General features: G+C 46.2%; 1 protein-coding gene across 1 annotated transcript in view; it reads left to right on the top strand.

Annotated features, from left to right (window-relative positions):
• The first annotated feature begins 206 nt into the window (after positions 1 to 206).
• Positions 207 to 15,174, top strand: part of ST6GALNAC5 (ST6 N-acetylgalactosaminide alpha-2,6-sialyltransferase 5) — a 712,854-nt gene continuing 697,886 nt past the window's right edge. Inside the window, exons 1-2 of the mRNA XM_069232254.1 lie at positions 207 to 393; positions 6,527 to 6,748. Coding sequence (XP_069088355.1) covers positions 376 to 393; positions 6,527 to 6,748 — 240 coding nt within the window. The 5' untranslated portion in view covers positions 207 to 375. The remainder of the gene's footprint in view (positions 394 to 6,526; positions 6,749 to 15,174) is intronic.

Genomic DNA, 15,174 nt, shown 5'->3' with positions numbered 1-15,174 from the left:
AAGGCACGTTAGGTAATAAAGCCTTGTCAATAGGTAGGGCACACCCGTCTGGTGAATGGGGATATGTTGTTGTGAACATGCTTAGCGTGGGATGTGAGCGTGTCTATGAAACACCAAGCTTGATGGCGGCGGCGGGCTTTAGGACCCGGCAGAGACGGCGGGAGGCGGCTGTGTGTGGATATCACCGGGAGCCTAAAGAGAATGCTGCTGAAAGCTGCCTTCAATCTGCGGCTCAGCAGCAGCACCTCCGCGACCAGGGCTCCAGATCCTCACTGTTCCCGGAGCACCACACCGGCGGATAGCTTACAATGGAAGGCGTGAGGAGGAGGGGGTGCGCGGGGAGCACAGCCTGAGAAGCCCCGCATAGGGCTCACCATGAAGAAGCCGCCGGTGGTAAGTGAAGTGATGTCTGGGAATATCGGAGCAAAGGGTACAGGAAGGGTCCGTGTGGAGGGATGTAGAAGCTATTGTTGAGCAGATGAGCCCGGATCTGAAGCTGCGCGGTAAGATACAACAATTCAAAACCTTCCAGTCAAATTTAAACAATCACCCTTTCCAAACCTCACTACAGCCACTGTGCTGCCAAATGAAACCACACTTCGAACCTAGTGCAGCTAGATACATCAACAAACAATTAACAGCCAAACCAAACCTCACTTCAGACACTGTGCTTCCAGGTCAAACCACACTTCACACATAGTTCAACTGGATCAAACCACAAACCCTTAGCAGCCAGACCATCCAGACACTGTGCTGATGAAACCACATTTCATGCTCAGTGCAACTAGGGCAAAACACAAACCGTTGGCATTAAGACCAAACCTCACTACAGTCACTGCACTGATGAACCCACACTTCACACCCAGTGCAACTAGATCAAACCACAAGCACTTAGCAGCCAGACCAAACCTCACTACAGCCACTGTGCTTCCATATGAAACCACACTGCAACGAGATGAACCCACAAACACTTAACGGTCAGACCAAACTAACTACAGCCATTTTGCTGCCAAATAAAACCACACTTCAACCCCTGTGTAGCCAAATAAACCCTCAAACACCTACAGTCAGGCCAAACCTCACTACAGTCACTGTGCTTCTATGTCAAACCACACTTCATCCCCAGTGCAGCCAAATAAACCCACAAACACTCAACAGTCAGACCAAACATTACTATAGTCACTGTTTCGAGATCAAATCTTACTTCATCCCCAGTACAACCTGATCCAATTACAAACCCTTAGCAGCCAGACCAAACCTCGCTACAGTCGGTAAGATCACACAACATTTCAAAAACTTCCAGTCAGGTTTAAACAAACAACCTTTCCAAACCTCACTACTGCCTCTGTGCTGCCAAATGAAACAGCACTTCAAACCTAGTGCAGCCAGATAAACCCACAAACAACCAACAACCAAGCAAAACCTCACTACAGACACTGTGCTTCCAGGTCAAACCACATTTCACACCCAGTGCAACTAGTTCAAACCACAAACCCTTAACAGACAGACCAATCCTCACTACAGCCAGTACACTCATTAAACCACACTTCACACCCAGTGCAACTGGATCAAAACACAAACCCTTGGCAGCCAGACCAAACCTCACTAAAGTCACTGTACTGGCTTCACACTCACTGTCACCAGATCAAACCACAAACCCTTAACATCCAGACTAAACATCACTACAGCCAGTGTGCTGCCATGTGAAACCACACTGCAGGCAGATCAACCCACAAATACTTAACAGTCAGACCAAGCCTCACTACACCCACTGTGCCTCCATATGAAACCAGATGTCAAGCCCAGTGTGGCCAGATCAATCCTCACACACTAAACATCTAGACTAAACCTCAATACTGCCTCTGTGCTGATGAAACCACGTTTCATGCTCAGTGCAACCAGATCAACTCTTGGCAGTCAGACCAAACCTCACTACAATCGAGGTACTGATGAAACCACACCTGAAACCGTCAAACTAGATTAAACCACAAACTCTTAGGATCCATACTAAACCTCACTACACCCACTGTACTTCCATATGAAACCACACTGCAACGAGATGAACCCACACACACTTAACAGTCAGACTAAACCTAACTATAGCCACTGTGCTGCCATATGAAACCACGCATATCAAGCTCAGTGCAGCCAGATCACCCTTCAAACATTTAACAGCCAGACTAAACATCAGCACAGCCATTGTGCTGCCAGGTGAAACCACACTTAAACCCCAGTGCAGCCAGATAAACCCTCAAACACTTACAGTCAGACCAAACCTCACTACAGTAACTGTGCTTTCATGTCAAACCACACTTCAGCCCCAGTGCAGCCACATAAACCCACAAACACTTCACAGTCAGGCCAAACATCACGTGTTTCCAGATCAAATCTCATTTCATACCCAGTACAACCTGATCCAATTACAAACCCTTAGCAGCCAGACCAAACCTCACCAGTCACTGTACTGATGAAACCTGTGCAACCAGATCAAACCACAAACCCTTAGCATCCAGAAAAAAACTCACTACATCCACTGCGCTGCCATATGAGCCATACTGCAGCCAGATAAACCCACAAACACTTAACAGTCAGACGAAACCTAACTACAGCCACTCTGTCTCCATATGAAACCACACGTCAAGCCCAGAGCAGCCAGATCACCCCTCAAACATTTAACAGCCAGACTAACCCTCACTCCAACCACTGTGCTGTCAGATGAAACCACAGTTCAACCCCGATACAGCCAGATAAACCCTCAAACACTTGCAGACACACCTCACTACAGTCACTATGTTTCTAGGTCACACCTAAACCCACAGACACTTAACAGTCAGACCAAACATCACTAGTCACTGTGCTTCCAGATCAAATCTCACTTCATACCCGGTACAGCCTGATGAAATCACAAACCCTTAGCAGCCAGACCACCATCAAGTGGAACCACTATGTTGTCATGGCAAATCTCACGTCATGCCCAATGCTTAGCCAGAACAAACCACATACCCAAAGCAGCCAGTTCAAACTTCATTACAGTCAGTGGCAATTAGCAGCCAGACCAAACATCACCACAAACCTCGAGCAGCCGGACTAAAACCTCACTACAAAGCGCACTACAAATGGGCTGCTGCCAGACCAAATCTCACTTCATCCCTATTACTGCAGGACCTCATCGCATCACCGTCGCTTTGTAACCAAATCAAATGTCACTAAAGCCACGTGGAGCATACTAAATGTCAGAAGAAACCTGCATGACCTTCTAAAACGTAATTGCAGGAAAGCTTGGAGCCAAAAATCTGAACATCCCATACAACAATCGACGCAGCCGGCCTGTACCAACAACGGGCTCCGTGCAGCCAAACCAACTCCCACCAATCACTACAAATAATTTTCATACAAACTATATGTATCTGCAACCCATGCGCTGCCTCACAAAACCTCACGTCGAATATTGCACATGTGCATGTACCTCACTACACTGTCAGCAACTACACCGTCATCCCTCACCAATCACTACAACATGTTTGCTGCTAGCCCAAAGTGGGGGCGCAGCATCCTTTGGCGCAGCAGGTGTAGTGGCGGGGGTCGGGGGGTGGATGGGGGGTTTGACTAAACCTTGATTATTGCTGTATTTCACAGTTCTACACCACTTACAATGTGGTTTGTTTCTGGATTGCGAGATTCAGGTTCGTGAGCTTTCTCGAATTAAGAGTCTGTTAATGCGCTGGTGGTACATCGGTTCTTTTAAGTTCCCTGCACTGAGGGAGAAGAGCGAGATTTGCAGGTTCGGTCGGAGCGTAAGTCAAGGTGCCCTGTAAACTTTGAAAGTCTGTGGTTTAAGGGTTAATGTGAAGCAGTCGCACCTGGCTGTGTGCTTGGGCACTGCACGTGTCATTCGGAGGCTGAAGCTATGAGCATAGTGGTGTGTTCCAAGGGGAGGTGTGTGGTGTGCACAGGTTTCACCCTTTGCGTGAACAGGCTCTCCACAGAACCGTACTAAAATTGCTGCCTGCGTCTGAGAGCCCGCGCTGGCAGCGGCCTGTCTCCAAACATACAGAAGTGCAGGAAACTCCGATCGCAGCAGACGTCGCGCCAGGAGACAGGGCGCTAAGGGACAGGCTCTTCTGGGAATGCATGTCTCTGAGGCCCACGCGGTGCGGAGGAGTAGGCAGCTCTGCTAGATAGAGAACAACCACGATTAGACAGCTCAGGACAATAAACAGAAGGGAAAACTACCTGGACTTGGGAAATGGACAACTCCGATGTATAGACAGTTTTGAAAATAGACGGCTATTACACTGACAGCACAGAGGAATCTACTCCACCCATATGTGTGGATGAAGAGTTCTGAGGGACAGACAGTCCGGAGGGCTAGGCAGCTTTGGGGAAGTATACACTCAAGAGGATCGGGACGCTAATTTTGACTGGTCATGTTTGGGAAGTAGGCAGGTTGGGGAATAGCCCTTGCGTACAGCTAGTTCAGAGAAACAGACACGACTGTCGACTCTATGGGGCAGTCGCATCAGGGTAGCAGGTCGGAGGGCCAGTCATTCCTTTATGACGCCCGTCGCTCAGGCATAGATGGGAAACTACCACGATTAAACTTCTCAGAGCAACAGTCAACTCTGACGGTGAGAGACTTGAGAAGCGCAGCCGACCTTGGAGTGTGCCCGGGGCTCACTCAGTTCTGAGAAACAGTTATTTCTGTGAGACAATTTAGCTCTGAAGGACAGTGGTGTTGAGGTGCTCAGAGGGACAAAATCTGAAGGACAGTGACATAGCCAGTGTGTCATTGGTTCTTGTGCAAGGATTCGCTGTTGTAAGTGAAATACAGTAAAACACAGGATGCAGTGCGCCCCTCGTGTCCCTGGGACCAGGTGCCACTGCACCTATTGCACGTATGGAAGCCAAACCCCTGTCGAACGACAGTCGAAACTGGGGATTAGACTGCTCTGAAGAACAGTCATCTTGGAGGAAGAGACGGCAAGGGGGTGGGGTGGTGCAGTCAGCTCTGAGAGACTATCAGCACGCATGGCCGACTAGGTAAAGGGACAGACACCAATGACTGATAATCAGCTGGGAGATGCAATCAGCTCTGGAAATTAATCAGCTGCGACGGACTGTCAGGTCACAAGGGCCGTTATCTCGGAGGGGCATTCAGTCCGGTGGTATCATAAGTTCCGAAGGCAGACAACTCAAAGAGTCAGTCAGCCACGAAGAACTGTGATAGGCAGTCGCTTCTGGGGTGCAGTCATGAGAGAGGGAGAGTTAGCATGAAAGTTCAGTCAGTTTGAAGACAGTCAGATTTGAGGGATGGGACATGCTCCGAAGAATGTTCAGATCTGTGGATGAGATAGTTCAAAAGTAAATACTGTTCAGAGGGACAGTCCCTCTGAGGGATCATCAGCTGGGAGGGACAATCAGCTCTTGGAATTAAACAGCTGCGAGGGACAATTAAGTCAGAAAGACCGTCCTCTCGGAGGGACAGTCAACTGCGAGAAAAAGTAAGCTCCGAGGAACATTTAACTGTGAGGGACACTCATTTCTGAGGAGCAGCCATGAGTGAGGGGCAGTTAGCGCGATAATAGATGCTGGGTGGACAGTCGGATCTGAGAGACAGTAAGCTGTGAGGGAACGTCAATTCGGAGAGACAAACAGCTCTGATAAACAGCTCGTTGGGACAGTCTAGTAGTAGGGGCCCTCAGTTTGGTAAAACAGCTGTGACCGATAATAAACTCGTATGGTTTGGGACAGACAGCTCTGGGGGACAATCATCGCGTTTTTTTTTTTTTGGGGGGGGGGTTAGTCTGCTAGTAGGGGGAGTCATCTTGATGCAACAGTTACCTTTCAATTATTGTATGATAGTATGCTTGTAGGAACAGCCAACTCGAAGGGACAGTCAACTGGAGCGACAGTCTGCTCGGATGGACACAGCTTTGAGGGAGAGTCAGCTGGCGCGACAGTCTACTTTGAGGGACACTCAGCTCCGAGGGACAGTCAGCTGCAGCGACAGTCTGCTCCGAGGGGACAGTCAGCTTGCGCGGCAATCTGCTCGGAATAACACCCAGCTTTGAGGGAGAGTTAGCTGGCGCGAGAGTCTGCTCCGAGGGTCAGCCAGCTCTGAGGGACAGTCAGCTGGTGCGACAGTCTGCTCGGAGGGACACCCAGCTTTGAGGGACGGTCAGCTGGCGCGACAGTCTACTCGGAGGGACGCCCAGCTTTGAGGGACAGTCTGCTCCGAGGGGACAGTCAGCTGGCGCGGCAATCTGCTTGGAGTAACAACTAGCTTTGAGGGAGAGTTGGCTGGCGCGACAATCTGCTCGGAGAGACAGCTGGCGCGACAATCTGCTCGGAGGGACACCCAGCTTTGAGGGACAGTCAGCTGGCGCGACAGTCTACTCGGAGGGACACCCAGCTTTGAGGGACAGGCTGCTCTGACCAGCACCCACCCGCTTGGACGGGCCGCGCCGAAGCGCATAGAACTCTCCCCGGACTCCATGTGCCTTACCGCCTTCCGCTCTCTCCACAGCGCCAGGGACTGGCCGCCTTCCTGGCTCTCAGCATGGTGGGCACCAGCCTGTTGATCGTGTACGGAGGAGTCGGCGGGAGGCTGCACAAGGGACTGAGGCTGCAGCAGGCGGCGGAGAGCTCAGGCGCAGGGGGGGACTCCCTGATCCGGCTCCCAGGCAGCAGCCAAGCCCCAGCCTCAAAGGTCCTGCAGGGCTATGTCAGCGTCAGCGACTACCGCAAGGTAAGACCCGGACGACCCGCCACTGGGAGGGATGGAGAGGCACGGGTGGAGCATGGCTGGGGACTGACCGCAGCCATGAGGGAATGAGAATGAATGATCGTGAATACCTCCTCCTGGCCGTATTTTTATTGGGATTGTCTCCCCACTGATGTTTTAATAAAGGTTGTTACGGAAATGTGTATGTGTTTATATGCATTTTTTTGTCATCAACCACCAATCCACTCTGAGCCTTAAAAGTGCAGTGCCTCTTTCACTCACCTCTTCCTGCTCCCTCCTCACACGAAACTTTTATATGTCTGGGGCGGCAACCTGTTCTTCTCTCTGTCAAGTCTGTGCCACAGTGTTTATGTTTCTGTAATCCCTGCCTCTCGCGGGCCGCATCCCGTTGCACACACCAGCTGTTGCGAGTCCGGGACTGGTACCCCTTTCTCTGTCTGCACCAGGGCACAAGTCCTAAAAAACGGATTGGGGAACTAACCAAGTTAGGCAGTGTACAAGTGACTTCATGGTGCATGACATCACAGCGTGACATCACTTCATCACAGGAAGTGATATCACATTCCATGACATCACAAGAAGTGGCATCACATCTTGACACTCCACACACGTTTTGCAGGTCTACCATGGGTACATTTGAGCGAATTATTAAATTTTACAAAGTAGATTTTGATTATGGTTTGTGCCAAAAAAGTGAAGTAATCCCGATACAAAAGGTGGGCCTCAATTTATATATTTACTTTTTAAAAACTCTGCCACAAAGAAGTTGGCAGCAAGGAGAAGCATAGCACTAAATCCATTCTGCAGATTTGGTTGCAAAGTCTACATTTTAAAATATCCCATCGGTTTAAGGCACCATCTGTACAGATCTTTGTGTGCCCAGTAAGTCCCTGATAACAATAACATTGGTAAGATAACTTTGGAGGGTAACATATTTGCTGGAAAGTCCTATGTTTTCCCTTGACAGATTTTTAGTTTATGTAGCTAGGTAAGTGAGTTACTACTTTTAACACACAGATCCTTTTATTACTCACAGTTCATAAATTGTGATCCTTCTAATATAGCACAGTGAGATATGGACATGTGACTCCTACACCTTGTAATGCTCACTGTCTTATGTAGCACATTTAGGACATTGATTTACGCATTTATAGGATTTACTGTGCTCTGTAAAAGAAATAAAACAAAATAGTGGTATTTAAATTGTTAATTGTTTAAAGACAGGAACAAAGCAACACATCTGACAGTCTTACAGTGCACACATATCTCATATGTGGGGGCTGAACAACCTAAAAAGCATGCCTCTCAATTATTTGGGAAGTGATAACAACAAGCTGTGAGCCGTTGTTCAGCTCACTTACATTTGCATCTCGTTGTGAGGATCAGATAGATTCTGGTCAGCTTAGTGAAACAAAAGGAGGCCTAATGGCCCCTTAAATTTGGCCTTTGACATGGGCCCAGCTAAAGTCTGAAACATTAAAGCCTCCTCACTGCCTGCCCGTAACAACGTATGCCTTAACAACGCAGTCAGAACCACGACCGTGTCATTTCCACGCATGCCTTTACCACAAATTTCGTGGTAAAAGCATGCCTAGTAAAGGTATGTGTGGAAACGCATGCAAAATGGCATGCGTGGTTCTGTCATGCAACCCCCACCTGCCCTGAGGCCCAAATCTACCTCCACCCCTAATACCTAACCTACCCCGACACCACCACCCACCCTGAGCCCTAAAATAAAATACCATCCTAACCCCCACCCGCCCCTATAAACTAAAGTACAGCGACCCTCCACCCACCCTTAATTCTAAAAAAAAAAACTACTCCGAACCCTCACCCTTTTCCCATAAAACTAAACTACCCGACACCTCCACCCACCTGAGCCTTAAAAAACCCAAAAACCTACCTGACCCCTACTCCTAGTAAGTAAAATACCCCGACCCCCCACCCACCCTAAAAAGAATACCCTGATCCCTAAAAACTAAACAACCGATGCCCCCACCCACCCTGAGCCCTAAATTAAAATACCCCTACCACCGTCCCAAAAAAGTAAACTACTCTGACCCCCACCCCCACAGGAGCCCTAAAAGAAAAAAACTACCATGACCCCACACTCCCGCCTCTAAATAGTAAACTACCCGACCACCCATCCACCCTAAGCCCTAAAAAAAAACGATCCCGACCCCCCCTACCCCTGCCCCATAAAGCTAAATTACCCTGACTCCCCACTTACCTGGGGCTAAAAAACAAAAAAAACCTGCCCCTAAAAACTAAAGTACCCTCACACCCCCACCCACCATAAGCCCTAAATACACCCCACTGCAAAAAAATACCCACAAACCCTGCCCCAAACCCACTTACCTCACCAAATCCTCTCCTGATCCTTCCTCCTCTTCTCTCCTCCCTCCTCCTGCACTTCCTTTATCCTTTCCCCATCCCTTTAAAAATAAACTACCCGCCCCCACCCCCACCCCAAACCCTAAATGAAAAGAAATACACAAAACTCCCCAGTCAAGCCCCTAGAAAAGAACTACCCTGACTCCACACCATAATCCCTTAAAAAAATACCCAAACCCCTCACCCCAACCCTTATAAAAAGAAACACTGCACCCCCAACCCCCCATTCACCCCAATCCCTTAATCCACCCCTGCCTCAGCCCCACTTACGTCACCGCGTCCTCCCCCAAACACCGCATGTTTTTTTCTGTGCCTTAACCACACATATGCGTAGCTCAGCACATGCGTGGTTAAGGCACAGAAAAAGCCATGCGTTGTTCAGGCAAGCATGGTTACACCTGCATGGGAAACATCCGCGTCCGCGTTGTTAAGGACGTTTCCGCCATCACGCTTGTTACCTGCACACATTGTATTATTGTGCTCCATATTGCAGGGCGCAAAGCACAATATTTTTTGAGTCGATCACCCTTTCCTCTCTACGTCATCTCCATGCCTCAAAATGCTTGTATGCGTTTATCCCGCTCTCACCACGTCTGCCTGCCTCAGATACCCCTGACTGTCACGTACACACCTACTACACGAAATGAAGTGGTTCCATCCGGATCCAAGATCTGGCACCTCTTTTTGAGCCGGATCCAGGACAGAATGAGTGCATTTTGTTGAATTTGACCCAGTGTAATTTGCTGGTGACAGCCCTAGTTAGAACCAACACAAATGTCTCACATGAAGGGCATGTGCCTTCAATTTGGTGGTGATTCAGGCCGTCTGGGAGCTAATAATCCTTAACATCTAAATAGATGGCAATGCAATGGAGGGAAAAAGTCACTCATCATGTTGTCAAATTCACAAGTGCCTAACAGGCACTGTGATTTGGAGCCTGGACTTTAACTTTGTTGTCCGCTATATGTAAGGGATTTGCATGCACTGTAAGAATGTCAGATGCATCTGTATATAGGAGTAATTACACTTATGCCAATTTCTTGCTTACTAATTACTTTTATTATTTAATTTCTTTTATAGCCCTGCTTATCCCAATGTAGAGTATCAGAGAGATTGACATCATCCACACATATTATACAAACAATGGATCATAAAAGTCTTAATGTATGAAATGTTACATAAAACAATGAAGATTACAAGGAGTCAAACATCATCAATATTGGTAGGAGCTATGTTAAGAGTCCTTGGTCTGGAGGAACACCAAATCAATATTTAAAACATAACGCAGTGATTGTGATTGACTGTACAAATATCCCTTCAATACTACCCATAGACCCCCTTTTAGCAACCTGAGAATTAAGAAAGCTAGAGATCAAAAACCATACAGTGATTAACCCATGCTTTTCAGTTAGCTTGCAGCTCCTTGGTACCAAATCATAGCTCACTGTGCTATACTAGAAGGATGGTAACTTGATCACAGAATGATCTCTGTGACAAAAGCTGTAAGTCACTGAGTTATCTACCTACAAAAAAACCTGTAATCTGAATGTTACACAGTATTCCTTGCAGAATGCATATTATCCCTCTATGCCGCTCTATGATGACTCAGAGTTGTGACTAGGCAAGACACATATTTCCTCAGCAAGCACATCAACCATAAGAGTTTTCTTACCATTAATATTAACACCTGTACATTGCCCAGCAACCAAATATTTCTGCATCAGGTGCCTGCACCCTGTAAAATATTTAAAATGTCATCCTGTATGTGACTAACAGGCCAACTAAGTAAGCCAGAAGAGACGTAGGGCCTGATTTAGAGTTTGGCAGATGGGGTTACTCTTCCTTAAACGTGATGCATATCCCATCCACCATATAACAATCCCATTATATCCTGTGGGAATCGTATATGGCAGATGGGTAATCCTTCATGGTTGTGACGGAGTAACCCATCTGCCAAACTGTAAATTAGGCTTTCACTGTTACATTGGCCCTTGTTGCCAATATTTTTGCATAAGAGTTTAAAAAAAATAAGTGTATAACTTACCCCTCATGACTCCTCCCCTTTTCTGTTGCCACTCCTTGACCTCCAATTTATGGAACACAGGACCAATGTTTTTCGATTTCTGGCACTATCCGCACCTCATAGTGTTTAACACCTCCCTGTCACCTGCACACTTGACACTGGTCCTTGTCGGTGACTCTCTTACAGATGGCATTCATCTTTTTTCATAGACACCAGGATGCTCTTAGTGCTGCTGCTTTGTAGTGATTCATGCATGTCCTAAATAAGCTGTTTAGTACAGTCTGAGACAGTGAATGAATTCAGCTTAAGCGCGTGTGTGTCTTCACACAAAGGACACTCACATTCTCACCTCATGATTTTGATGGTTCCAAACACATTGTTGTGTATTATCTTCACACACAAAGAATTCTGAACTCGCCTTGTGATCAGTGGGGTAACGCAATGCAATCACCCCGCAGAGTGTGATAAGGGGCCCCTGAGTCTACCATATCACACAGATATTCATTGACTAATGATGAATCGGGGCCCCCTGAAGGGTTGGGGGACCCTGAGGGATTGGGACCAAACTTGCTCTGCCTGCAGAGGCTGTAGGTGCCTGCATTGCACCCCTGATTATGAGAAGTTGTATAGTATATTAAGAGTGTGTCTGAGGCGGTGGACTTTTATATTTGAATTGTAAAAAGGCTAAACTTATTGCTTAGGCCCCATCACAGTTAGGATTAAGGGGCTGCATTGGAAGCTTTTCCTCTCAACTGTATATGGCTACATGTTTTGATTCTGCTTAATTCTTGTTATGTTATCTTTTTTGTTATATGTGATCATGTTTATTAAGATTTCTGTTATGCTATGTGCTACATATAGTTTATTTTACAGTATTTTATCTAACCTGTGCTTACTTTAGATACCACTGTAATACACACACATACATATGTATATATACTAGATTAGTATAAATAAATGTGTGTATGTATGTATTCACTGAAAAAACAAATGTCATAGTAACCTTATAGTTAGGTATGGTAATAATATCGAATTTTTAATTTAAAAAACCCTTGAAATTCACTGAAAAAACAAAGGTTAAAGTTACTTGTTATTTGAGGTTTTATCAACAATGTCATCAATGATGTCATTGAACATGTCATGAGTAATGTAATATGTGAGGTCCGAAGCAGTGCATGGCGGGGCGCAAGTTACATTTAGCTCAGTAAACTATAACTGATGAATTTGAGTGTTTTTTGTTTAAAACCATAGTTTTTTTGGTATAACAAGACCCAACCATAACATCACTTTAAACTCAGGGCCCAATTTAATTTTTGGCAGAGAGGGAAGTCTGTCACAACAGTGCTAGAGATCCCTTTCTGCCAAGGCTACCATCTGCTCACCTGATTTAAATGTAGGCGGATGGTAGTTTGATGACAGTGCAGATTATCTGGTCTCTGCTGTGGTCAAACGTCTCCGGCAGCCCGACTGAATAATGGCCATCAGAGATTTGGCTATATGTCCGCCCACATAATTTAGATGGGCAAACATACAGCTGTTTTTCAATGTTCATCACTGCCAGGAAAAACCTGGTGATACAGCCAATTGAAAAGTGGTCAATGCCCCCCTTGCCATGGGAGGAAATTTCCATGGTATGGGGTGCATTGTATTTATTTTTTTATTTACAAAACGATAATCCGACGTTGGGATTTTCTTTTTCAAAATTAAAAAAAATATATAACTTTGCCATTTGGCTGTCACGTTTGATGGAGCCGTGTGGCAACGATACAGTGCATTGGCATGAACTACTTTTATCGCTGTCCTTGTCAGTGCTTGAAATGTCTGCAGGTGCAACAGGCATTTAAAAATTTGGCGATAAGCGCCTCCATCAGTGCGACAGAGTAAATTTCTCTGTCGCCCTGGCGGAGGACAGCCGGAGTGGCAAACAATAAATCGGGCCCTTAGTTTTTTTCATTGAATTGCTAGTGTTCTTTTAAGCATAAGCTAACATCCTATTATCTTACCTAAATATAACTTAACTTCAACCTTTGGTAACATACCTACTTTTTAACCTTTACTTTTTCAGTAACTTTTTTGATCATATTCACCCAACTCTCTCACTGAGCATAGCTTCAGGCCATGCATGACATGGGGTTTGTCGCAGGGTCTGTCTACGGTCAGGCTCTTTGTCAACCCCCTGTCAGTAGCATGGGCCTTGCATAGTTTTCAGCTGGGCATGGCATGGAGCTGGTCCCAGGAACTAGTATTAGGGTATATCATATCACATGTGGATACTTAAGTTACGTTATACTAAGTTACGTTGACAGGCTTCTAGATTTGGCAGTATTCAGTCACTCATTGTTCATTGAGTCATTAGGCTTTGCACTGTTAGCTAATGACAAGGCATGTGTCGCTGACCTGACAGGAGCACTTTCAGGTCACTAGTTTGAAACAGAAACACTAATTATCAAGGTTGTTAGTGATCTGAGATATTCCCAGTCTGGTGGCTTTAAGTGATTATAATGAAAGTAAAGGTTGAGAAGCTTTTGGGTAGAAACAGTTTGCTAAAAAGTGTATAAGTGCAATTTACATGAATAATACTAAAAGGTGTCTCCCCTAATTGAAATCCCTTTAAACAAATCGTTCAGTTCTCATTTTATCATTCAGTTTGTTTTAGTACCAAATGTTTTATGTCACAACATCTAAGAGGAGTAAGGCGGTCAATCTGGTGCACTTTTGAAAACAGGGTTGCGCTCTCACTCCAATGCCTGAAATCCACACATAGACATGCACCAGACCATGTATAGTTGCTGGAAGTCTCCGCAGGGAGACAATGTAGGCCAGAGTTTAAGAAAAGTGGCGCTGCATCCAATACAGCGCCACTTTTCTTGCGCCCCTTTGCGCCCCCCTACTTCACCATGCATGCGCTGTATTTAATTTATGGTGCACTATGGCACAGGGTAGGGGCAATAGGTTCAAAGCTTGGCACTAATACTGCAGAGTACATAGGGGACCATTGGAAAAAAAGGTAGGCCCCCTTTTAACGCCTGCTCTGTGCAGGCTTTAAAAATAACCATTAAAAATGGTGCATTGGAATCTCTAACAGGGGAACACCCCCTTCCATACATTATACCTGGCGCAGGCATAATGTGGCGCAAGGGACTTTGTAAATATGGCACAGAGAACTTGGCCTCGTCGGGCCACATTATCGTTCTAAAAAATTATGCTAATGTGGTGCAAGGAGGCACTAGGCGCACTAAAATCTGGCCCATAGTGTAAAGAGGTCATTTCCACATCCGTTCATCGCCTCCTTGTGCAGGCTGTATGAAAAGAGGTGTGCCTTGTGAGGAGTTTGTGCTCCTTGGGGGAGTTATGTTTCAAGCGCTTTCTTGCTAGCATAAAGTCTAACATGTATGCTCAGTTTAAAAGGTAAATTCAGGTAATCACTGCCTCTGAGTATCAGCCGTTTTCTGAGTAGGTTCATACTGTCTCATGTAAAGTATTGGGACAAATAATTTCTTTCCTTCTGGGCATTCATCAAGCGTTTTTTGTTTGTTGCAGAATGGCAACAATTCCGAACACTGATTTATTTTTGCTAGACATATATAAGGAAAACAGAAGAAATCGAATCTCCTCTTTCAAAATGCGAAAATTGAAATTATATTTTGGGGAAATTAATTCTAGTATAAAGAAAACAACAAAATACAGTGCACAGTCAATTACTCCGGGCGTTAACAAAGATTGTTCACCTGCTAGTTCGATTTAATTGGTAAAGTTTGTAAAACCAGTTCACAGTAAAGGGGAAGGTCGGTCTCGAGCCCGTTCTTCCACGTAATCCAATTTCCCAGGGTTAAAAAAAAAGCAAGAACGGGAAGCAGAAAAAAATATTTTAAAGGACGGATCTCTCCTCTTCTTTCGCTCTTTCTGTGCTCTGCCTGTTACCACTACCCGCAGAAGGAAGGGGTAGGCTGTGGCGGGCAGGCTGTGGGGGCAGGTGGTTGGAGGTTGTGGGGGGGTTGCTGTGGGGGGAGCA

The sequence above is a fragment of the Pleurodeles waltl genome, chromosome 4_2 (genome assembly GCF_031143425.1).
Source record: "Pleurodeles waltl isolate 20211129_DDA chromosome 4_2, aPleWal1.hap1.20221129, whole genome shotgun sequence".
NCBI classification, from domain to species: domain Eukaryota; kingdom Metazoa; phylum Chordata; class Amphibia; order Caudata; family Salamandridae; genus Pleurodeles; species Pleurodeles waltl.
Note: the sequence above shows the minus strand (reverse complement) of the source record. Positions and strands in the feature narration are given on the sequence as shown.